The sequence below is a fragment of the Panthera uncia genome, chromosome D2 (assembly GCF_023721935.1).
Source record: "Panthera uncia isolate 11264 chromosome D2, Puncia_PCG_1.0, whole genome shotgun sequence".
Lineage (NCBI taxonomy): Eukaryota > Metazoa > Chordata > Mammalia > Carnivora > Felidae > Panthera > Panthera uncia.
This window is the reverse complement of record NC_064818.1, coordinates 71,032,271-71,056,259: the sequence shown is the minus strand read 5'-3', so window position 1 is coordinate 71,056,259 and position 23,989 is coordinate 71,032,271. Positions and strand designations below refer to the sequence as shown.

Sequence of the window (23,989 nt, the reverse complement as noted above, 5' to 3'; positions counted from 1 at the left end):
CCTTGTGCATATAGATATTCCATATATCAACTTTTATCTCAGATCTGTCACATACCCATAGATCAATAATATTCCATTGGGACGCCTGGGTGGCTCAGTCGGTTGTGCATCCGACTTCGGCTCAGGTCACAATCTCATGGCTCGCGAGTGCAAGCCCCACGTCGGGTTCTGTCCTGACAGCTCGGAGCCTGGAGCCTGCTTCAGATTCTGTGTCCCCCCCTCCTCTGCCCCTCCCCCACTCGTGCTCTGTCTTTCTCTGCCTCTCAAAGATCAAGAAATGTAATAAAAAAATTAAAAAAAAAATATTCCATTGACCCCATTCTGTTTATTCCTAATTACTTACCCATTGAACAAGAGCTGTCCGGCTTGGTTAAGATCATTAACACGCTGGAAATTCCCCATACCCCTCAGGACCTGCAGTAGGCTTTTCCATATTCTTTTCCCCACAAATTTTTGAGCACCACTTGGACATCCTAAAAAATAAGACAGTAATGTCACTGCAGGCTTTGCGTACTCCTGTGCTGGATTGGTACACCTTAACTGGTGAATAATCTTTGGTTTGGGTTGTGCAAAGCTATAGATGTGGGCTTGCATGATATGGATGCATCTATAAAAATGTTACTTCTCCATGCCTTCTATGCAAATCAGGTTTACATCATCACATGGTACAGCTGCGATTTCATTTCTGATGGAGAAAGTCCATGAAATTCAATTGCCCTGAGGCCCGGCTGAGTAACCTGCAAGGAACTGGGTGGGGGAGGGACAGGGAGAACCAAAAAAATCCTTGTGTCTTGTCCTCATGTATCCTGGAGTCCTCTGGGGGCCCAAGGCATGTGTTCAACGTGTGGCCCAACACATGCTCTTTTGCAAGTCAGTGGGACAGGCGCTGGGAAGAGCTGAGTGATGGGATAATTAGAACCAAGCAGACAGCAGGGTGGATGGTTTGTCTGTAGATAATAGCTTGTTTGCTAATTGCCAACACCAGATTTACTGGGCAATTAGACATTTGGTATCTTCTAAGACCTTCTGTGCAAATGTGGACACATGGCCGCGGGCTTTGCAGGTAGCAGGTGGAGAGAAGGTGGCTCCCAGTGCTGGATGGCATCTCTGTAGGCTGCCCAAGGGGCCGTGGGCAGGGCAGACTTCTCGCCGACAGGCGGGAAGGCCCATCTGGCTGGGCTCCCTGGCGCAGAGGCAGGATTCCCCCCTGTTTTATGGAAGGGGCTGCCCTTGGCCGGGAGATTAGCAAAGCAGGTGGACTTTCGCAGGCTGGGCCAGGAGCCTGGCTTATGTCTCCCTTCTCTTTTCAAGAGCACCAACCCATGGGTGCTAACAGGAATCCGAAATTGCTTTCTAAGATGAGCAAGTTGCGTGTTTTTTTTTTTTTTAATGAGAACATGTTTATTGTGATAAAGTATATATAACATAAAATTTGCCATTTCAACATTTTTTAAGCGTACCCATCAAGGGAATTAATTGCATCCACAGTGTTGTGCAACCTCCATCGCCACTATTTTCAAACCTTGCTCATCAGTCAAAACAGAAACTCTGCACTCCCCATTCCTTCCTCCCCCCCACCCCCAACCCCTGGTAACTTCTGATCTACTGTTTGTCTCTATGAACTTGCCTGCTCTAGATATTTCATACAAGTAGAATTACACAATATTTGTCCTCTTGCGTCCAGCGTATTTTACCCGGCGTAGTGTTTTCTTGGTCCATCCATGTTACAACGTGTACAAGAATTTCATTCCTTTTTACAGCTGCATAATATTTCATGGCATGGCCGTGTCACATTTTGTTGACTCATCTGTTCATGGGTACTTGGCTTGTTTCCACTTCCTGGCGACTGTGAATAACATCACAGTGAACATGCACATGCCAGCTTGAATCCCTGTTTTCAGATCTTTGGGGTAGGCACCTAGGAGTAGGATTGCCGTGTCATACGGTAATTCCTATATTTGACTTTCTGAGGATCTGCTACGCTGTTTTCCGGAGCAGCTGTACCATTTTGCACTCCCAGGTAGCTACAAGGGCCCCAGTTTCTTGCCAACATTTGTTATTCCTTTCTTTTTTTTTTTCTTTTTTTTATAGCAGCCATCTTGGTGGGCGTGAAGCAGTTAGCGCATGGTGGTTTGGATTCGCGTGTCTCCACGAACCGGTGATGCGAAACGTTGTTTCACGCGCTTCTTGACCATTTGTCTTCTTTGGAGGGATGGCTGGTGAAGCCCTTTTGCCCACCAGCTCTTTCGGCCTCTGTCCTTACTGGCTTCTGCACATGTCTCCCAGGGGTTGGAATTGGAGGCTCCTCAGGAGGAGGGGGACCGTATGCCTGCAGCGAGCGGAGGTGGCTGTGCAGATCTGAAGCCTCACATTCACTCTTGCCTGATTCGTTTCATTCCCTCAGCCCGTTTGGCACCTGCTGTAGTGATGCTATTTGAGCTCTCACCAAGAGGGAAAAAAAACAAAAATCAGTGAGTGTGTGGGATTAACCCAAGTGACTTGGCAGCAGAAGCAGATGGAACCACGCCTGTCCTCCCGTAGAAGCATCTAGGCTCTGTCAGACACCTCACACCCTCTGGGTTTCCTTGACCACAAGTATTGTTTTAGCCAAGTACCCATTTTTTTTTCCTGCCGGGTATCAGGCTGTGTGCTGCTAGATGGGGAGTATTCGCAGAGCACCCCAGATAACACCTGGCATTGGAAGGCGCTCAGGGTCGGCCGTTGTCACCAGGGTGGGAGCCTACCGTCCCTGCTCCGCTGCTGGCCCTGTGGGTCCTCGGTGGTGGGCAGGGAGAGCAGTGTGGGGCTTCCAGCGGGGACAGTGTGACTTCTCCCTGGGTGCTCATTCCTGGGGGAGAGCCACTGGGCTCTCGCAAGGTGTCAGGACAAACGTCAGCACCGGAATAATTGCGAGAGGAGCAGGGCAATCAACAAAATGACGTTCGTCTGCTTTGCTCTGGGCTCTTCTCTGGTTTGACCTTATGGGGCCCCACGTGCAGGGTCTAGGTATGCTGATCCACCTGTCATTCTGCTGTGGTTTTTCTTTTTTCTTTTTTAATTTGTTAATGTTTATTCATTTTTGAGAGACAGAGACAGAGCGTGAGCAGGCGAGGGGCAGAGAGAGAGGGAGACACAGAAGCTGAAGCAGGCTCCAGGCTCCGAGCTGTCAGCCCAGAGCCCGATGCGGGGCTCAAACTCATGAACCGCGGGATCATGACCTGAGCCGAAGTCGGCTGCTTAACCGACTGAGCCCCCTGGGCGCCCCTGTGGTTTTTCTTATTGAATGTCAAAGACCTTCAGTATCCCCGAAGACAGATGAGTTCCCCATGTGGTGATGCGGCCTCATGCTGGAGGGAGGGAGGAGGGGACGTGTCCACCAAGCAAGGAAGTTCCTTCCGGAAGCTGCAGTCCTGTCCTATGTTCCTATAAGGGGGCTTGTTGGTCTGTGGGGTTGGGTAGGGAACCTGAGGGTTGTGGATACTCTTTCAAAAAACATGGTACACAGAAGTTTGCACAGGTGGCTGCAGGTTTGGCCTGTCATGGTGCCTGGCTTAAGAACCAGCTCTTTAGGGGGCGCAAGCCTGGAGCTGAGGCCACGTGGGGATTGGGCAGCATCTCTGCTAAGTGGGGGTTGGGGGTGGCACGCAGTGAGAGGCCTGGTGGCCACTGGGAGAAGAAGAACGTTTCATCTGGCCAAGTTTTAAATACCGCATACGAGGGGGTGCCAGAACAGACACTCTACGTTCATGGCCGGGTTCAGCCTTGCCTACGATGTCCACTGGCTTTCTGGGGGCAGTAGCATCTGCAGCAGCAAAGCCAGGCAGCTCGCTTCTGCCCCCTGGGTCAGCCCGTGCCACTTCTAAGTACATTTGTCTTTCCTTTCAGAAACAGCCCCCACGTCTGCATATTCATCTCCGGCCCGGAGTCTGGGGGACACGGGAATAACGCCATTGTCCCCTTCCCATATTGTGGTAAGAAATGCTTATGTATGTGTGGGGATATGTGCTGATTATCTTTGCTTTCTGGATGCGTCCTCACGAGACAGGCTGCTGGGCAGCCCCTCACATTCATGGGTGGAGATTATATTGTCCTGGTACCAGCCTCAGGAGCCCACCCAGCCCCTTCCCCACCCTGGGCCTGGAAAGGCTTTCTATAGTATGACTGGTGCTTCTGGAGCTCTTGGCCTGGGTGGGTAGCAGGCAGGGCGGGAGCAACCCTTTAAAGATCGAGGGCCTAGAGATGGTGAGGCGTCCTTCTGGAAGGGAGCAGCCACATCTGGCCGGTGCTCCAGTGAAATGCAGTTGCTACAGTTCACTGCCGTGTCCACACGCGTGTGGCTGGGCTTGCTTCTTGCACAGCCGGCCCCAGAGAGAAGACCTGAACAGCAAGGGGGCTGGAGACTGGGCATTTGCTCCCACCTGACCCCTCACTGAAAAGATGGATATTGTGAGGCAGCTCTTCAAGAGGCCCACACGTAGCCGACCAGAGAAAAGTACCAGGGGAGGGGTGGCTTCCTGGGTACCAGCCTGTCCTGATTTTCCTGGAACCATCTGCGTTTTACCTTATTCAGCGTCCTGGAACTCCCTCGGTCCTGGGGGACCCGGGAAGCTGGCCACCTATGGCTGGGCCCTCATATGGCAGGTTTGCAAACTCTGCACCCTGAGGGCTCCTGTAAGAGCTCAGGGTCACCTTGGGGTGTGTGGGGATGGGGGTCAGTGGGGAGAGGCCAGAGGGGCAGAGGGGTGGGGATCTCATCCCCTGCTCTAAACAATACACTTCAAACCCCAAATGTATTGGTTTCTAATGTGGAGCTCTGTGGACATATAAAAAAGTCTACATGCTCAAAAAAAAAAAAAAAAATGGTTTGGAAAGCTGGAGTGGCCTGACCCGCTTGCTTAATGTTGAGGAACGTCTCTGGTCCCTGAGGGGACAGGACTTGCCAGGATCACATGGCGAGGGGCCCTGGCATGCAAAGCCTTATTCCCACTCCACCTGAGCAGATGGAGTGCTTGCCTGGGTGTGCCCAGGCCACAGCTGGCCGAGAATATTCTGGGCGGGCAGCGTCTGGAGGTCTGCACAGGAACTCGGGGAGGGCAGTGAGGGGAAGATTGTGTCAGTCAAGGAACCCCTGGGCTTCCGGACTGGATGGCGAAACTTCCATAATTTGTCATGGTCATAAGCAGTCGATAAAGGGGGTGGGGGCAAGCTCTAGGCGAGTGACTTCACCCTGTCAGCTTGGCCCTCCACTCAGGGACAGCTCCATTCCTCCCTGAACTACCTGGGTGGGGGGCTGAGGCCGGCCTGCCTTCTCCATAGGGCTCACCGTGCGGCACACTTGAGCCAGAATTCTGTCTGTAGTGGGGGGCACAGCTGCGCACGACCCCTCCCCCCCCCCAACCCCGGCGTATCCTCCTGAAAGCCAGGCTGGGCCACCGCCACTCCCCACCCCCACACCTTAACTTGGTGTATCTGCAGAATGACGCTGACCCGAATGTCTCAGAGCAGCAGACCTTTCTCGTGGTGGTGGCCGTTGACTTTGGAACCACATCCAGTGGCTATGCCTACAGCTTCACCAAGGAGCCAGAATGTATCCACGTGATGAGGTGAGTGCTGTGGTATGGGTGGGGAGGGCCAAGTGCAGGCACGGGTCAGTGCACCTGTGGACACTTGGGGGCGGGCCTGGGGGAGGGGAAGGGAGTTAGTTTAAGGAGCAGGTGAGTGGCACTTAGGAGGCAGGTCCTGGATTGTGGCCCAGCTCAGCCCAAAACCTCTGTGCACCTTTGGGTAAACCACTCTTATCTCTGGGCTCCAGGTTCCTGGTGTGTAAAAGCGTTGACTTAATTCTGACTCAGTTGGTCTGAGGAAGGGCCTGGACAGCGCGTTTGAAATCTGGCCCAGGTTATTCCAGCATGCAGCTCGGGCAAGAGGGGCTGGCTCAGGGTATCTGTGATGGAGGAGGTCCAGGCATCAGCTCAGCCACATACTGTGTGAGCTTACACAAGCGCTGGGCCTTCTAACCCTCAATTTCCTCATCTGTGAAATGGGGATACTGACTGTCTGGCTCACAGAGTGTGCACAAATGAAATGAGATTTCCCGTCAAGGGCTTAGCACGGACTGAAATGTAAGGAGGCAAGGTGCTAGTTCTTACATGACGGTGACCAGAAGCAGAAAGCACCATGCCTAAGAAAAAACAGAGGGGTGGATTTCAGCCACGTGGACCTGAAGGGTGACCCTGAAGTTGCCCAGGGTCTCTTGGGACACACTCTGTGCTCAGGACGCCCCTCCCTCCACCCCCGCCCCACCAGGCACATGGCAGCCTGGCACGCCGTCTCGTCCACCCCATCCGCATGCGTGACCAACTGTCTGTGAGGACTCTGGTCGATCCCGGCATCCACACCAGCTCCTCCGGTCTGGCGCATGGCCCTCCTGCAGAGTCTGTGGCCCCTCAAAGCTTTGGGAGCCAGGAGTCGATCACTCTGATTTTCCAAACCCAAGGATGGCTCTCAAGATGCATTGTGATTGGCTTTGCAACAACTCCTTTATCTGGTAATTGTGGAATTTCGGTATCGCTCCTGGAGTAAGACCTTATGCGTTTTTATAGCGTGCTGCTTAAAACATAAGTCATGAAGCAAAAGTGACCCCCGCCCCAGTCTTGGTTTAGATATCCTTAGAGGCTGCAGAGACCCGGGGGTGTCCTGTCATCAGGAAATAATGAAAAGCCGGTTCTAGTAGAGAAGCCTGATGACAGCATAGCCCTCTGTGTCCAGTCGTCAGCAAGATTCTGCCTCTGGTTAGCCAGACACCTGCCGTGGGTCTGCTCTGTCATCCCCAGAGAGGGAAACCCCGAAGAGACAAGAGCATGCTAGCAAAAGCTAGAACCAGTGTTTATTAGCTTCTACATAGTTGTTTTAAGAAATGTTGCTTCAAAGGGATAGCCTTGTCATGAAAATTGGAAAGAAAAAAAAAAAAAACCAAGAAGAGCAGAAAACACATTGCAATTGCTTGGGAGGAATTCTCACCCAGTAGCTGCAGCGTTCAGGTTCTCTAGAGACATTATCTCAGTTCTTGTAGAGAAGATTTTGGAGAGAGGTTCTACCTGAATTTTACTTCAATCAGAACAGGTTAACATAACCATGATACAGACTGACAGAATTATGACTGAGAAAGCTTAATTTTGTGTATGTTAATAGGAAGGGAGGAATAAAAATTGGAGGGGGAAAAACTCAGGAGGTTCCTTGCCTACTGAAAATGGCAGTGTTAACGGTAATGGGAAGTCCATTCGTTGAGAGGTTGTGTTTGGAGTGTCACCCTGGCTCAGGTGCCCAGTGTCCGCCTGGGTGATGATCATCCCTGTGTCTCAGTGGGGTCACCACGGGGACGTCTCCCTGGGTAGAAGCCTGCATCTTAAGGGAGCTTGACTGGGGCACCTGCCAGGGACGGTTCCAGGCCCATCTGCATGGCAAATCTAGGTCGACTCTCCACCTGGACTGGACTGATGGTGCCACCAAAGCTTCACGGTGCCGTGTCAGGAGCAGGTGTGAGCTCAGCCAGGTGCTCTGCCACCTTCCAGGCGGGCGGGGGGTGGGGGGGGAGGGGGGAGAGGCGTGCTTCCCCTCCTATTCTGTGTCACCACCAGATGCTCCTCGTAGTGGTCATGTGGCTAGTGGCAGGATGGGAGCCAGCTGCAGAGCCGGGACCTGGTCCAGAAGAGAGCCTCCTGGCCACCGTGGCAGCCGTGGCTTCTCTGCCGTGGCCCCAGAGCAGAAGGGAGAAGCTTCGAGTCACCTGCTTTCTCTACTCTTCTTCGTATTCTCCTTCTTTCTATCTGAGGGAAGGAAGGAAGCTTCTCTGGGGCTCCACTGACCCCCTTCCCCACTCCCTTACCCTCCCATCAGTTCCAGGATGTAATCCCACAGCCTCTGCCTGTCTGTCTGTCCTCACCTCTCGCCTCTTCTGGCACCTCTTCAGCACACAGACTTGCGGCCTCACTGCTCCCCTCAGGGCTCTCCTGCCACCTTGTCACGGTGGCTGTCACCCTGGTATGGAGGCACCCAAGTCTGTTTCCTCCTGGGTCTCTCCTGTGAACTCTGGTTGGAGCCCCATTGTCTCTGCTCCCAGAACAGGCCTGAGCCTCCTCAGCCTCCTGGCTTCCTGTCTGGTTCAGTTTGCTCTGTTCAATCCCAACTCGGATTCTGCCATACCCCTGCCCTAAAACCTTTAGTGGCTCCCTGTTACTCACTGGTTAAGTCTCTCTTTCCCCAGGGGTCTCTTCCACCTGCTTCCAAACACCTTCCCAATCTCGTTTCTCACACTTCCCATTTACACACTCCTTCTCTACCCCACACGGTCGCTTGCATCCCGGTAAATGTCCTGTGTTCACCCTCCTCTGAGCAGCCTGCAGTGCCCTTCCATCCTTCAAGATCTAGCTCTCTGTCAGTCCTTTGAGTCTCTCCTGAGCCCTGCATTCTTCCCCTGCCCCACCACCTGGCACCTCTGCCTTCTCGGACCCCCAGGGCATTTCCCTGGGCCCCTTGTTTCCATGCGATAAGCCTGGTATTTATGTTATTTGTTTATACCCTACCTTGTTTTAGAGAGGACACAAACCAGCTATACATTTGCTGTGGGTGCTTGCAAATTAAAAAACACAGACCCCTTATCTCCCCCCAAAAGACATAGCCTACTAGGTTGTGAGTTGTTGGAAGGCAGAGAGATGTTTCGTCTCCTTGTCACTGGCACTTGCACAGAGTAGATCCTCAGTAAACACTGAGTGGAAGGTCAAAGCAGACCTTATTATTCAGCAAGAACCTGGTGCTTGCCCCTTTCGTATTGCTTTCTAAGCGAAGTCATATCAGTGATCACTGATCAACCGGCTGAACCAGAGAGCATCTGTAGCAGCTATTCTGAGCACCCACATCTATAAGAATCATGCACGTGTAGGTGCTCAAATCACTGCTGTCCGAACTGGGCTTATGAAAGAAGGTCCCATAACCTCTGCCTTTCCTTGGTGTCAGGCGATGGGAAGGAGGCGACCCTGGGGTGTCCAACCAGAAGACCCCGACCACCATCTTGTTGACTCCCGAGAGGAAATTCCACAGCTTTGGATATGCCGCCAGGGACTTTTACCATGACCTGGATCCCAACGAGGCCAAGCAGTGGCTGTACCTGGAGAAGTTCAAGATGAAGTTGCATACCACTGGGGTAAGCTATACTCTCCCTGGCCCCGGGTCCTCTGCATTGGAGAGACAGGGTTTCTCCAGCCTGGGTGGGGAAGGTCTTTCTAACTCAGGAAACCCTTAGGTTTCTCCCAAGCAGAAATTAACATCCCTTTACCTTGATCTTAGAGATGACCTGGCGCACTCAACACTTTTGTGGAGTAGACAGCGCTTCCTTTTACACACGTGGGCAGAGAGATATTCAGAATATTTAACAACTTGTTTGCCTTGGAAACTGACCAGAGTGGACGCTGGCTGGAGGCATAGGGGTGGGGGACATGCCACGCCAGGAGATCCCCCTTCGGTTGCTGGGTCGTTGGGAGATCGGGAATTCTGAAGGAGGGACTTGGGGGCTCGGGGCACTTGGGGGACCTAGGACAGTAGCTATTAACTAGCTAGTTTAGAAGTAACAACTGGCAGGGCACCTGGGTGGCTCAGGAGATCAGGCCCCACGTCGGGCTCTGAGCTGAGTGTGGTACCTGCCCGGGATGGTCTCCCTCTCAATCTCTCTCTCTCTCTCTCAATCAATCAATTAAAAAAAAAAAAATAACAACTGGCCCATTCCTCTCTGTGTGGGGAAGCAGGCAGCTCAGGAAATCAAGTGCCCGATTGTTAGAGGCTCAACTCCTAAAGCAGTTCTGTTCCCAGTGTGCCAGTTCTAGAAGCTTAGAACTCCATCAGTTAGGCCCGTCTCCCAAGCTTCATGGAGACATTTGGGCCACAGGATAGGCTCTTCTCAGTTTGAGCACTTTATCCCATAAATTTTCCTTAATTCTTGGTACTTAGAGATTCAGGATGGCAATGGTGTTTAAGACCCCGGGACCAGACGGCCTCGATTTAAATCCTGCCTCTGCCACCTTCAAGATACTTAATCCGAGTTACTTAACCTCTCTGCGCCTCCTGTAAAATAGAGACACTGACAGTGCCTTCTTCATGGGGATGTTGTAAGGATTAACGGAATCAAAATACGCAAAGCTCTTAGAGCCAGCCTGGTACTTAGTAAGTTCTAGTTAATTGCTAGCTCCCATTATTGCTTTCCTTGTGGGCTCTTAAATGCTTGCAGATGACAAGACAAATGTTAATGGAAACCCAGCTGCCAGCACCCGGTCTCCAAGGCTGCGTGCTGCTTGGTGTGGTTCTATCTCTGTGAAGCAGACAGACTTCTGCTAGAAATACATCCTTCCCGGTTCACCTGATGGGATTCAGTGCTGAATAGCAATCTTGTGCAGGTGGAAAGCATGGGAATTTTTTCAGTTTTGAATGTTTTCAGTTCTGAGCCTATGGCTTCCAGGTGCTCGGCCATCTCTCTGAGCCTGGGAGTCGCCTCCCCAAATCTGGAGCGTCTCTGCTGAGCACCAGGGGTGGGAGGTGGCTGGGTGGGAGGAGTGAGTTTGCGTCCATGGCTCAGGACGGCTGACAGGCTCCACGAGGCCGGTTTAGTAGCCTCGTGCCCCTTCATGCTCTAAAGGCAAAGCCTAGTTATCCAGCCGGGATCGATCCGGAGGCCCCACTGATTTTTCACCCTGGCAGTAATGAGCCTGTTGGTTTCGGGCTGACTTGGGAGCGTCCTCCTGATGTGCGCTCCCCTTCTCTGCCCATCTCCACCCTGTGAGCACTTTTCCTGTCGTTTTTTTTTTTTTTTTATGACCCCAGTCCAGCCAGCGTCTCCCAGAGCATCCTCTACCCAAGGACCAGACTGCTTTAGCTTCTGGCAGAGGAAGGGAGGCAGTGATGCTGTGCTCCCAAGAGGATTAAGCACAAGCCTTAAAATAGGAGCTCTTCTATTTTGGAGACTTGGTTGGCAGCTCATTGGGAAATGAAAGCTTCATGTCTGTTTAAGCATCGTGCACGTCAGCGAGTTGGTGTGATTATTTAGGCCTCCGCCAGGGGGGCTCCTGAGGGTGACCATGTGTGTCCAAGTGTGGAAATAGTATGGAAATGGCATCAGCAGTGGTGCCTGCTGACTTCTCCCACTTCCTGGGCTCTGTCACTGTGCCGAGACCTCTGCTCTGTGAGGATCCAGGAGAGAGAGAACCAGAGGGAGGGAGGAAAATAGGGAGAAGTGGAGGGAGGGGCTGAAGGGGACAGCAAGGGCCCCCGACAGAGTAAGGGGACAATGCTGCCAGTCTCATTTTGGGGGACACACTATCCTGGTCTACCAAATATCAAGAAACAGAAATATGGCTCACCAGGCTCCCCAGATCCCCAGGTAGCAGTTCCCGAAGCTACAAGGTGTGTTTCTCCTCCCTGGCCTTACTATTCCTTCCTCTCCCCTACCAGGACCTCACCATGGATACAGACTTAACGGCAGCAAACGGCAAGAAAGTCAAAGCCCTTGAAATCTTCGCTTACGCCCTACAGTACTTCAAGGAGCAGGCGCTGAAGGTAGGGCATGTGCCAGGGTCCTGTGGTGGGCGAGGTGCACCTGCCAGCTGGGAGGGGGGGCGCGGTAACGCCCTGAGGGAGGACAGGTAGGACTGGCATTCAGAAAGCAGGATGCACCCTCGTACACTGCTGGCCGGGATGGAAAATGGCACAGCTGCCGTGGAAAAGTCTGGCAGATTCTCAAGGTTAAACACAGAGCTACCCCATGACCCAGTGATTCTACTCCTCGGCAGACACCTAAGAAAAATGAAAACATGTATTCACACAAAAACTCGCATGTGTTTATAAGCGGCGCTCTCTGTAATAACAGAAAAGCAAAACAGCGCGAACATCCATCAGCGAGCAGGTTACGAAGTGGGGTCTGTCCCTACAATGGGATATCATTCAGCCATGAAAAGGAATAGAGCATTGATGCCCGGGACAACATGGGTGAACCCTGAACATGTTCTGCTAAGGAGGAGAAGCCAGACGATACTGGAGGATTCCATTTGTATGCAATGGCCAGAGGAGGCAAGTCCACAGAGACAGGAAGCAGATTCGAGGTTGCCAGGGGCTGGGGGAGGGGGGAGGGGGGAGGAGTGACAGCTAATAGGAACGGAGTTTCTCTGCGGGGTGATGGACTCAGATAGTGTGATGGTTGCACAACCTTGTGAATATGCTAAAACCCACTGAAATGTACACTCTAAGGAGAATTTTAGGGAGCACCTGGGTGGCTCGGTTGGTTAAGCATCCAACTCTTGATTTTGGCTCAGATCATGACCTCACAGTTCATGAGTTCTAGTTGCGCATCAGGCTCCATACTGATAGCACCGAGCCTGCTTGGGATTCTGTCTCTCTCTCTGTCTCTGCCCCTCCCACTACCCCCCTCAAAATAAATAAACTGTTTTTTATAAAGGAGAATTTTATGGTATGTGAATTATATCTCCGTAAACAAACAAATAAACAAAAAACAGAAAGACGGGCAGAAGACACACGTAGCAGCTGTGTGATCTCGGGCAAGGTGCTTAATTTCTCCAACACCCACCTCCCTAACCTGAAGAGTGGGGCAGGTTGTGTACCTCGTGGGTCGATGTTAAACCTTCCTCCAGGCTGGGCACAGTAAACTATTGGCAAATGGTTGCTGCTGTCCCTCCCAGACCCCACGGAAGCTGCTGGTATATGAGTGAACCCCTGGGATGACTGTTGCAAAGGTTTGTGCAGTGATGGTCCTGGATGTGGGAGAATGGCTAATTTCTAAGTGGAATACAGCTGTCCACTCAGTGTCCTCCCATGGGCATGGTGATGAGTGGGTGTAAATCAGATGTGTGTACTGAGCTTTATCCACAAAGAATTGGGAACTTTAGAAGCCTTTGGTATTATGTGATCACTAGTAGAAATTTAGTGAATTCTAGAAATAGAGTTCTAGAAATAGGGCTCAAGGGAAACAAAGATGTGAGAACGTGATACTGCTTTCATTCATTCAAGTACCTTCTTCATTTTTCTTTCTTTCTTCCTTTCTTTCCTTCTCTTTCTCCCTCCCTCCCTCCCCCCCTCCCTCCCTCCCTTCCTTCCTTCCTTCCTTCCTTCCTTCCTTCCTTCCTTCCTGTGTGCCAGACCCGAAGGAGTGTCAAAATAAACACAGTGTGAAGGAGCATGTAGTCAATGGGTCAGTGTTGTGAGGGGGTAACTAACTGGGTGTTTGGTGAAGGCAGAGATTCTGCCCAAAGTGTAGCATCAGGAAAGGCTCCCTGGACGAGGAGCAATGGGGGCCTGTCACTGGCAGCAGCTGGAAGGGTGGGTGTTTCAAGAAGAGCACAGGGGAAGGAGAACACAGCCAACAGCTGTGGAAAGCAAGCAGTTTTGAGCGGGAGAAGGGCACAGCTGTAGAATAGAATGGGAACAATGAGCTCGGGTCGAGGCTGTGCAGAGCCTCGAATGCCAAGCTAGGGAACTTCTTGGGTAATGGAGAGCCATCAAAGGATTTCTAATAGGGGAATGTCATGGCCACAGAGATAGCATTAGAAGGAGGGAGACCACAGCATCCCAGGGCCTGCAGGGCAGAGGAAAGCCATGTGGAGGCAGCTGACTCCGATCCTAAAGCAGGTGTGTCTGAAGGCTCTGAGACTCTGAGACAGAGTGGCAGGTCATTTAGGGAGCGTGAAGACCAAGAAGAAAGACGGGGGGCGGCGAGGGAAGAAGTGGATCCTGGGAAATAATTCTTCCACCAGAAGGGGAGAGGGGAGAGGACAGAAGAAGGAGTAAGAGGGAGGAGATAGTAAGGGGAGAGCACCATCATTCCTGGGGACAGCAAAGCAGACCAGGAGGGCCCAGAGAGGTGGACCTGTGTCAGCCTGAACAGCCGAGATCCCAGGGGGATGGGCGCAGCGCCTGGGAGCCCAGACAGCCAAGTGAAGGACTGTCTGCCTGTAGTGGATGTGGACACCCCGAGAAAGGTAAAGGAGCAGAGGGAGGCCGAGTACTCCTGGGGCCCTTGGGTTAGAAGGAGGAGCCAGGGGGGGCGCCTGGGTGGCGCAGTCGGTTAAGCGTCCGACTTCAGCCAGGTCACGATCTCGCGGTCCGTGAGTTCGAGCCCCGCGTCAGGCTCTGGGCTGATGGCTCGGAGCCTGGAGCCTGTTTCCGATTCTGTGTCTCCCTCTCTCTCTGCCCCTCCCCCGTTCATGCTCTGTCTCTCTCTGTCCCAAAAATAAATAAAAAACGTTGAAAAAAAAAAATTAAAGAAGGAGGAGCCAGGGAACTCGGGGAAAATTTAGGACTTGAGAAAGTCCTTGACATTGAATTGTGTTTCAAGTCGGTTAAAGGGAAAAGGGTGAACAGCCTGTCTCAGAAGGGGAGGGAAGAGGTGGAGGGGGCAGAGATCAAGCAGGGGTGCAGGAGGGGGTGTGTGGTTTCGAATATGTCAGCTCAGCTGGAACCTGCTAGCACCTTCTCCCAGCGGGGCACATGCTGTCAAGAAATTCCATGAAGAACAGCTTTTTGAGGAGATTTATAAGGACCGGGCCCTTCACGAGAGGGCTGGCTGGTATTTAAAGGACAGATGGAGTCAGAGGAGGGGTTGTTGCTTGCTGGCCCAGGATAAGCACAGGAGAATATCTACTAAAGCAGCATATCTGAGGAATCACGTGCATGAAGCAGGCTCATCTTTCATGGAGGAAAGCAAGTGAAAGTCCTGACATAATGAGGAGTTTAATTAACGGCAGGGCCCTTTCGCTTCCAAGCTGTACTCCATCCACTGGTGAACAAACAGCTTGTCTAAACAACCTTCCCTCCGGCCAGGAAAGCCCATCATTCATGTTTTGAGCCTTTTCCTGTTTGAAGAGTTTAAAATAGGGGCGCCTGGGTGGCTCAGTCAGTTAAGCGTCTGACTCTTGCTCGGCTCAGGTCCTGATCTCAGGGTCATGAGTTCAAGCCCCACACCGGGCTTCGCGGATTGGACTCTTTACTGGGCCTGAAGCCTTAAAACAAACAAACAAAAAAACCCAGAAAAGTCTAAAACAGACTGGATGGTGATCGGCAGCATACTTAGAACCCTTTCTAACCCATCATCACTCATGTGCCTCTAAAGCCCAAGGCAGACCTGCAAGGAAATAAAACACAATGAAACAAACAAACAACCCTGCTGTTTCACACGAGCGTAATGCAGAGATGTTTCTAAAAACATGTTTTAAGAAAGAGTTTACTAAACCTACTTAACACTGCTGACCTGTATGCTTACAAAAGGCTCAGAGGGTAGATTTTATATTATGTGTTCTTGTCACAATTAAAAATGAAAACACTTTTTTTAAAAGGAAAAAAATAAAAGGAACTGACCATCCAACAGGAAGTTAGTTCGGTGAGAGGGTGGGTCGGTCCCCAGATAACTACTGAAAGAGTAGAGGAAATGAGACACCCATCAGAAAAAACAAATGGCCAGCCTATTACTCTTCTGAAACACGTCCCCAGAACCGACTCTGATGTAGGAGGGCAGTAGTGTGTGTTTAGGTTTGATTTCAGATTTGTCTGGTGACTGTGGCAACAGGAGCCAAGGGATAGGAAGGAACTAGCTTTATCAGAGGTTTTCTCCGGGCGAGATGTTCCTCGTGTGTTCTCACTTGTTCTTGCCAGAAACACTGTATGTTAGTTTTATTGTCCCCATTTTACAGATGAGAATACTGAGTCTCAGAAGTATTCTAGAGACGTATTTTGTCTGCAGGGACTTGGTGCAAACCTCTGAGGCTTCTGCCCATCCCATTTATCCACGTGGTTTCTGCTGGTGTGGTTTAACCTTGACCAGAAGTTAAGGGCAGCCTGGTTCTTGCTTAGGTCATGTTCATATCCTTCCTGTCCTGCAAGGAGAACTCCCCTGATGTGCTGGCCTTGTGATAAGGTAGAGGACAGTGACCACTCCTTCAACAAGTGGGCCAGGCCCTGTTCTAGACGTGAGACTACATGTAACAATTTAGTTAAGACCTTGGCCTTTAAGAGTCAGGATATACCTGGGTCTGGGTCCAGATTTTGGTTCTGCCATTTCCTAGCTGTGTGGTCATCAAAAGGTTCTGGATATCTCTAAGCCTAAGGTTCCCATCTGTAGAAAAGGCACAGTTATAATCCCTTCCTAATGGGATTCTTGGATTAATGGAGATGAGTTATGCAAAGTGCTTAACAAGGTTGCCACAGAGTAAGTTCCCAGGAAATGGAGCTCTCAGAAAACTATCACCCCTTCCAACACTAGTATAAGCTAGGGATTATTATCCCCATTGTGCAGATAAAGAAACTGAGGCCTGGGAGGCTGTCACTTTCCCTGTCACATGATTCAGAAGTGGCCAAAGGCTTCTGATCTCCCCACCTCCTACCTGCAGTCACGTTCAGTGAGTGAAAGGAGCTGAGCTCCCTGCTTGTGGAATATTCAGGAAACAGACCCTTGCGTCCTGACACTGGAAAGTTCAGGAGGTGGCCCAGTAGTTACCCCAAGAGTTCATGGCCAGGAAGTTTGGAATTCTCGGTGAAACTGTAGGAGGACCAGCTGTGTCCACTTGACCTGCTGCATTTCCCTTGGTTTTAGGAGCTGAGTGACCAAGCGGGATCGGAGTTTGAGAACTCTGACGTCAGATGGGTCATCACAGTGCCCGCCATTTGGAAACAGCCCGCCAAGCAGTTCATGAGACAAGCTGCCTATCAGGTGAGTGTGGGGGTGGGGCCGGTGGGGGCCCAGGATGCCCGCAGTGGTGACTGTCACCCCACTCGGGTGTTCCCAGCACTCGTAGGCCTCCCTGGGAGGTAGTGAGGGGTCTCCCACTGGCGAGGGGACATAGCGCCTTTCTCCTGGGGGAGGAACAGGGGTCATATCCACAGGGGTTGGGCTGGGCTCGGTTTTCTTTCTCGTTTTATACCTTCTGTACTGCAGACTCCCCAGGGCTAGGATTTCAAAGTGGGGTGCCGAGACATTTCTTTGTGGGTGAATGGAAGTGAGAACCTCAAGGAAGAGGCTTGGGCAGCAAGAATGTTTGAAGAAGAAAAGAATAAAGACAAGGCCAATGGCCACGAACCAGGCACATCAGGGCTGCTGTGGAGGTTGAAAGCTGCACGTCCGTGGCTGGGAAATAAGGGAAACACAATTGTGTTCTGCATGTTTCACCTTGGGAGCAACACAGGAGCACACACAGGGGGCCAGGGGGTGGTGAGGTCGCCACACCTGTGTGGTGGCAGGCACGTGGATGAGGGAGCGGCACGGCTGAGCACAGTGCCAGTCAGCACCACGGCGCCATGGACAGAGCATTCCAGTGTCAGTGGCCAGCCTGTCCCTCCTGGGCGCTGGGGCATCACTGGTGCCATGGACCTGTTTGCAGGCAACCTGTGCCATGATGGGGCTGCCACCAGGGTCTGACTTCATGCCAGGGGTGGCTGGCCGTGCTGACCCACTGTGCTGACCCACAGGTCAGAGCTGGCTCCGGCTGTACTTAATCCCCTGGGTTAATGCAAGCCCACCCTGGGGCCTGGGCCCACTCTGTGCAGTGAGAGTCCATTTCAGAACCTTCAGTTGGAGCTGGGCTGGGGAAAATCATGAAGGTAATAGATGCCCCTTCCCCGGCCCGGCCAATACCTCCCAGGGATCAGCCACCTTCCCCAGGGGATAGATCTCTGATGTTGAGTTTGTGGCCATAAGTAGGAACCTTTCCTTCCAAGTAACCCACTGGATCAACCTTGAGCACCGAATGTAGCAGAATGGTCGTGGGTACCATGACACCTTCATTGGGGCCATAGATTGTCCTCAACACTTGGAGCTTTACTCCAGGTGCCGGACAGAGATCAAGGGAGAGCAATGTCCCCATTCCTCAGTCTCCCCACTTCTCTTTCTTCCCTCCTCGCTGTAGGCTCTCCCCTCTGCCCTCCCCTTCAGCGTGAGAATCTGGCCCAGCCTATGTATCTTCCAAAAATAGATTTGTTTTTATAGGGATGAAGGAAGAGGGTGGAAGTGCCAGAAAGAGGCAACTTCTTTAAAAAAGGAAGAAACCAAATGCGGTTTAGCTGTCCACAGAAACCCTGGGCACCCTGGAGCTTTTCCACAGCGTCAGCCGTCAGGCCGTGTCCGGAGACAGGACGCGGGGACACAGCTGTTGCACAAAGGCACAGCCCTATGTTCTCCGTTTTCACAGGGAGGGTACTCAGGATTCGTGACTTTGACTCTCGTTTTCCCACAGGAAAACTTCAACAACAAACATGTGACCCGGAAAAGGGTCAGTTCTTGTTTTTAGCCTGAAAAAGAAAGAGGTGCAAGGACTGGCAGACTTGTCAGGGCTGTTGGAGCCTTGGGCTGGCTCCTGCCTCTCTGGGCAGTGAGGCCTGGCGGGGAAGCCCCTTGCATGCCCAGCGGGAAGGAAACCAGGCACTTGGGGGTGCGGTGCCCTCCAGGGTTTGGCAGAATCAAAATGGCACCTCAGAGGGTAGATGATAGATAAGCAGCTCCTCAGAGGGGTGAATGTGACCGGGTTTATGGACGTGGGGAATTTTCTTTCTGAAGCCCAGAGACCCACTGTAGACAGGCCTATCCTTTGGATGCTGGCTAACTTCTGTCTGGTGCAGCGTGTGTGCAGCTTAATCTTTGGCTCTGTGTAATTCTTTTTAAAGAATGACAGTTTAGGGGCACCTGGGTGGCTCAGTCAGGTATGCATCCGACTTCGGCTCAGGTCATGATCTCACGGTCCATGAGTTGGACCCGCGTCAGGCTCTGTGCTGACAGCTCGGAGCCTGGAGCCTGCTTCGGATTCTGTGTCTCCCTCTCTCTCTGCCCCTTCCCTGCCCGTGCTCTGTCTCTCTTTCTCTCTCTCTCTCTCTCAAAAAATAAACATTAAAAGAAAAATTTAAAGAATTACAGTTAAAGTCACTGAATGGATTTCAAGACGGCAGGGGCCATTCAATCATTCTTTGTTAACTCATTCATTTATTCATTAAATCCATACTGGAGGACTTCTGTGTCGACGTGGTCGACACTGGAGTCATATCCTGTATGACCAGGATAAAGGCCCCGCTCTCAAGTGGCTCACAGCTGAGTGGGTCAGTGAAGCCTTTTGTACTTTGGGAAGCGGGGCGGAGGGTGTTAAAGGGGCACAACTGCTTTGCCAACTAGTCTATGGTGTCTTTAGCCTGTCTTCTGGAAGAGTCCCCATGACAAAATGGAAATGAAGTGTGGCCAAAATTGGCATCTCTCCAGTTCTCTCTTCTTATCCTCCATTAATTTTACAGAATAAGAAAAATGTGTACCTACGATAGTTAATTTTATGTGTAAACTTGACCAGATATGTAAACTGCCACGTTTGGTCAGACATCATTCTGACTGTTGCTGCGAGGGTATTTTTGAATGAGATTAACATTTAAATTGACTGACTAAATAAAGTAGATTGCCCTTTGTAGGATGGGTGGGCCTCATCCAATCAGTTGAAGACCTGACTGAAACAAAAACTCCCTAGAATAAGAAGGAAACCCTCCTGCCTGCCTGCCTGCCTTCAGATTGGAACATTGTTTTTTTGTTTTGTTTTTTGTTTTTTGTTTTTTTTTTCCCCGCCTTTGGACTCAAACTGAAACATCAGCTCTTCCTGGGTCTTCAGCCTCCTGGCAAGGGAACTATATCATCAGCTCCCATGGTTCTCCAGCATGCTGACTGTAGACCTTGGGGCTTGTCAGTCTCCATAATTGTGTGAGCCAATTCTTTATGAAAAATCTCTTTCTCTGCTTACAAAGATCCTACTGGTTCTGTTTCTCTGGAGAACGCTAATACAGAACATGAGCAAACCACCACAGTTCTTGGCCACCCAGCTTCTGAGATCTGAGAATGCCCACCCAACCTTTCAGCCAAAGTGCTGCCCACCAGCCTGGCTGCAGGTGGAGGGCTGGAGGGATGAGGCAGAATGGTGCTCCGTCAGGGCAGCTGGACAACTGGTCACATCTACCCTGTTTGCATGCAGGAATCGGAGTCCCTCCTTCATGCTGAGCCCGAGTTCATGGTGCAGTCCCGTGGGGGCTGTGCTTCACCCCTCCACTGGCCTGGGCGGAGGGGTAAGAGGCCCGGATGCAGAGCAGGTGATGAGGCTCTGCGCAGCGTCGTGGATGGACGGTCCTGGGGCCTCCGCTCAGAAGTCTGTGATTCAGTGCTGGGGTTGGTGGGGGACCGCAGAGCACTCTATGGATACCGTTTTATCTGTGAAACGCCCAAAACTCCTCTTGTGTCAAATGCTTGTCGAAAAAGTGGGTTAAATCTCTATCTTTTATAATTCGCAGCCTCAGGACACCTTTAGACTCTCTAAGAGCATTCCATGAACAGATGGTAACAGGAGGAACAGCTGATTCCTCTGCTGAGGCCTTCAGAAAAGACCTAGAATAGGAAAGAGTTCACTGAGTCTTGAGGGATAGTCATCACGCATAGGAAATAGTCCAGCTGATTTCTAGAGGCATTTTGCCTGAAAAATGCATGACGCTAGTGGGTTCCGGCAGCCTGTCAAATAAAAGGCGGTCCCTTACGTACGATGAGCTCACTTAACACGGGGTTACAGCTTGCACTGGCTTCCTTTCCTTGAACATACTGCAGTGAAAAATAATCACATCGGGGAAAAAAACCCAACAGCGACAGCCCATGACACCCGGAAGGGGTGCGGCTGGAGCCCGTGCAGCTTGACGTGAGACCAGCAGGGCACCCGCCTGGTCTGGCCATCCTCCACGGCCGTGCACATGGTCAGTCCCTGGCGGGTTGTCCTGGCTCACGGCGGGGCCGAAGGGAAGAGCAGTCGGTGCAAACACCCATGTCCTGGGCCCCCTCGTGCATGGTTTTTTCACACACCTGTTCCTCCCAGGTAGGGCTCATGACCAGGAAGCAGTGCTCTAAGAACGACTACAGCAGCGGTCCTGCCGCCCCAGATTCGTGCGGGAGTCAAATGGGAGGGTGCACTCTTGGCTCAGACACTTTCTGTTTCTAGAATCCCGGGTCACATCAGCAGAAGGCTCCCGTTCACTTACCTGGAGACAAGGGCCAGGAAATCACAGAATGAAGCCTGGCTGGCGGGACATACATTCATTCATTCAGCAGCAACTACCCCCTGAGCGCCTACTGTGTGCGGTGGGGCAAGAAGGCCTTGCTGCTGCCCTTAGAAAACGTAGCATCTTGCAGGAGAGGCTCGCTACCTCTGCATGATCTGCAGTTGGAGACAGAATATGCTAGATGCTAGGCCAGCCGGGGCCCAGTGGAGAGAGAGTTCTGCTGGAACAGCAGCTGCAAGGGACCAGCTCCAGAGGCAGAAGTAGCAAAAGCAGCGAGCGTTTCCCCTGCTCTGGTTGACCTGGGCTCCTGACAGGTGCCAGGTTGAGGGCTGCTGCTGAGAATGACTGCAGGGGTTTATATAAACCCCAGAAACTGAAGCCCACCCTCCAGGCGTCCTGCCGGGAGATAAAGACATCCAGGTTTTTCAGGATCTGGAAGATCCTTTTGTATCTCTTCTTTTTCTTGGAGTCCACAGGCTGCTTGGGGACCCCTCCTGGGGAGATGGCATCTGGCAGAGCCAGCCGCCTCCTGTTGCCTCAACCCTGCAGCTCGCCACTGTGGCCCCCGTGGGGGTTGCTGGTGGGGACACGGCCTCTCACTCTCTCTGGGGAGCAGGATGGGCACTGAGCTGGAGCACAGGAGTGTGGTTACTTGTCCTGGGCCTCTTGCCAATATTACCTTTTCCTCTCGCTCTGCTTTGGGGTCCTCTGCACTTCTGCTTCCCACTTGTGTCCTCTCCTGGGTGCCGTGGGGAACCTTCCGTGGAAATGGGTCAAAGCTTTTGCTGTAGAGCCAAGGCCAGCCCAGCTGGGGAGGGACAGATGAGAGGCCTCCCCTGAGGGGTGCAGCTATGCTGTTCTGGGAAGTGTGGGGCAGTCTGTGTGTCTTCCGTGCGTTCAGGATGTGGGAGCATCATCCCAGGGGGAACCTGGATTGTGTAAGCCACACACCGGGTACACTCGGGCACCTCAAGTTGTATGACTAGACTCCAGGCTCTTTGTTCTCCTGGATGACTTTTTTTTTTTTTTCCCTTCAACGTTCACTTATATTTGAAAGAGAGAGAGAGGGAGACACAGAATCCGAAGCAGGCTCCAGGCTGTCAGCACAGAGTCCGATGCGGGGCTCGAACCCACGGACCACGAGATCATGACCCGAGCCGAAGTCAGATGCTTAACCAACTGAGCCACCCAGGCACCCTTCCCCCCTGGACTTTTTGATTCGGTTTTCTGTATGGGTGCTTCACTGTAAATCACAGGGGCCGCTCACAGTTTCAAGGAAGGTGTGGAGAGGAATGAAGGCATCTCGTTTTTCTTATTTTCCCCACTTGTCCCCCCACTGCCAAGCCCAGGCTCCCACAGCTCTTCTTGGCCCCATGGAGACTGCCTGGCCGCTGGACATCCCAGTGGGACACATGGCCCTAGCGAGACCTTCCTCCTTGCCGACACCCTCGGGCAGGGCGCTGGTGCTCCCCTCCCCCCACCCCTTCTCCCAGGCTGTTTTCCCTTCTGAACTTTGAAAGAGTGCCTTAAACATTTAGGCCTAGTTGTTTCTTTGTAGTTAGTTTTCCCTTCTTCATCCCGTTTTGTGGAGGCTGGACCTGTCCGTTTCTGTTCTAGGAGTCCCTTGACTTTACAAACCCAGCCAGGTGGTGAAGTCAGTCTTCGAGAGCGGTCCTTTAGAAGGGGGCTCCTCCTGGTTTTATTTTGGATTTCTTCTGGGACCCTGGGGATTGAGGTGCAGAGGTTGCAACTTTCCTGGTGACACGTAGGTGTGTAGCCCTTGTCCTCTGTCACTGGGCGCTGCAGCCTTCAGCTGTCTTGGTGTTAAGGGTGCCTAATGTGACCGTGAGGGAAAGTGAGGCTGGGGGGTGGGACTTCTAGTCCCTTGAGTGGGGAGCAGTGGGAAACCTTGTGATGCACCCGGGTCAGTGGCCTGTTGACTGATGGGCACACTGGGCTTCTTCAACCCAAGGGACCAAACTGATGGGCGCAGATGCCCCCAGTGTGGTTGGCCACAGCCGAGGGCACAGGGCAGTAAGGAGGCAGTTTTTCTGTGGATGGTGTAGGTTTTGTAGAGTCGGTCTGCCAGAAGGGGTTCTACCACTCGTGAGGCATTTGATATCGGGAGGGGGGAGATTTAAGTCACCTGCCTGCCAATGGTGTCTCATTAGGACACAATTAATTGGTTCATTTGGGGTATGGTTATTATGGAGAATCGACTGAGTAGAGGTAACATGCCACGTAGTGCTGTTCCGGAGTAAATGGGTCAAGAGATTGTGCCTTTAAACCAGTTGAAGGAGGAGCAGTAGACACACCTGGGAAGTCTTGTTCAAGGCCAAAGGCCTGCGTCCCACACCAGTACCTGGAGTTTCCGAAAGCAGGAGAGCCAAGAACCAAAATAAAGGAGCCGGTCTGCAAGGCCCAAGAGTGGGCCTAGGCCTGCTCGGCTGCATTTGAGCCTAAGACCGCCCGGCAGGTTTCATATCCCGGGTTTCCTGGGACAGTCGATCATTCCACTTCTCTGAGCCTTGGTTTCTTTCTGCATAAAGTGAAGACGTTAGGGGCGCCTGGGTGGCTCAGTTGGTTAAGCCTCCGACTTCAGCTCAGGTCATGATTTCATGTGTGGTTGGTGAGTTTGAGCCTCGTGTAGGGCTCTGTGCTGACAGCTCGGAGCCTGGAGCCTGCTTCGGATTCTGTGTCTCCCTCTCTCTCTGCCCCTTCCTTGCTCATGCTGTTTCTCCTTCTCTCTCTCAAAAATAAATAAACGTTAAAAAAAAAAAGTTAAAAAAAATAAAGTGAAGACATTGGACAAAAGGCCAAGACGGCCCTTTTAGCATTTCTGATATTCTAACCTGACCCCCCCCCCCCCCCCCCCCCCCCCCCCCCCCCC

At 52.0% G+C, this 23,989-nt stretch overlaps 1 protein-coding gene across 1 annotated transcript in view; it reads left to right on the top strand.

The window, feature by feature from the left end:
* HSPA12A (heat shock protein family A (Hsp70) member 12A) overlaps positions 1–23,989 on the top strand; it is a 67,748-nt gene that overhangs the window by 29,407 nt on the left and 14,352 nt on the right. The window contains 5 exon segments of the mRNA XM_049646022.1: positions 3,886–3,971; positions 5,476–5,603; positions 9,013–9,199; positions 11,494–11,598; positions 16,637–16,753. Of these exon segments, the coding sequence (XP_049501979.1) occupies positions 3,886–3,971; positions 5,476–5,603; positions 9,013–9,199; positions 11,494–11,598; positions 16,637–16,753 (623 nt within the window).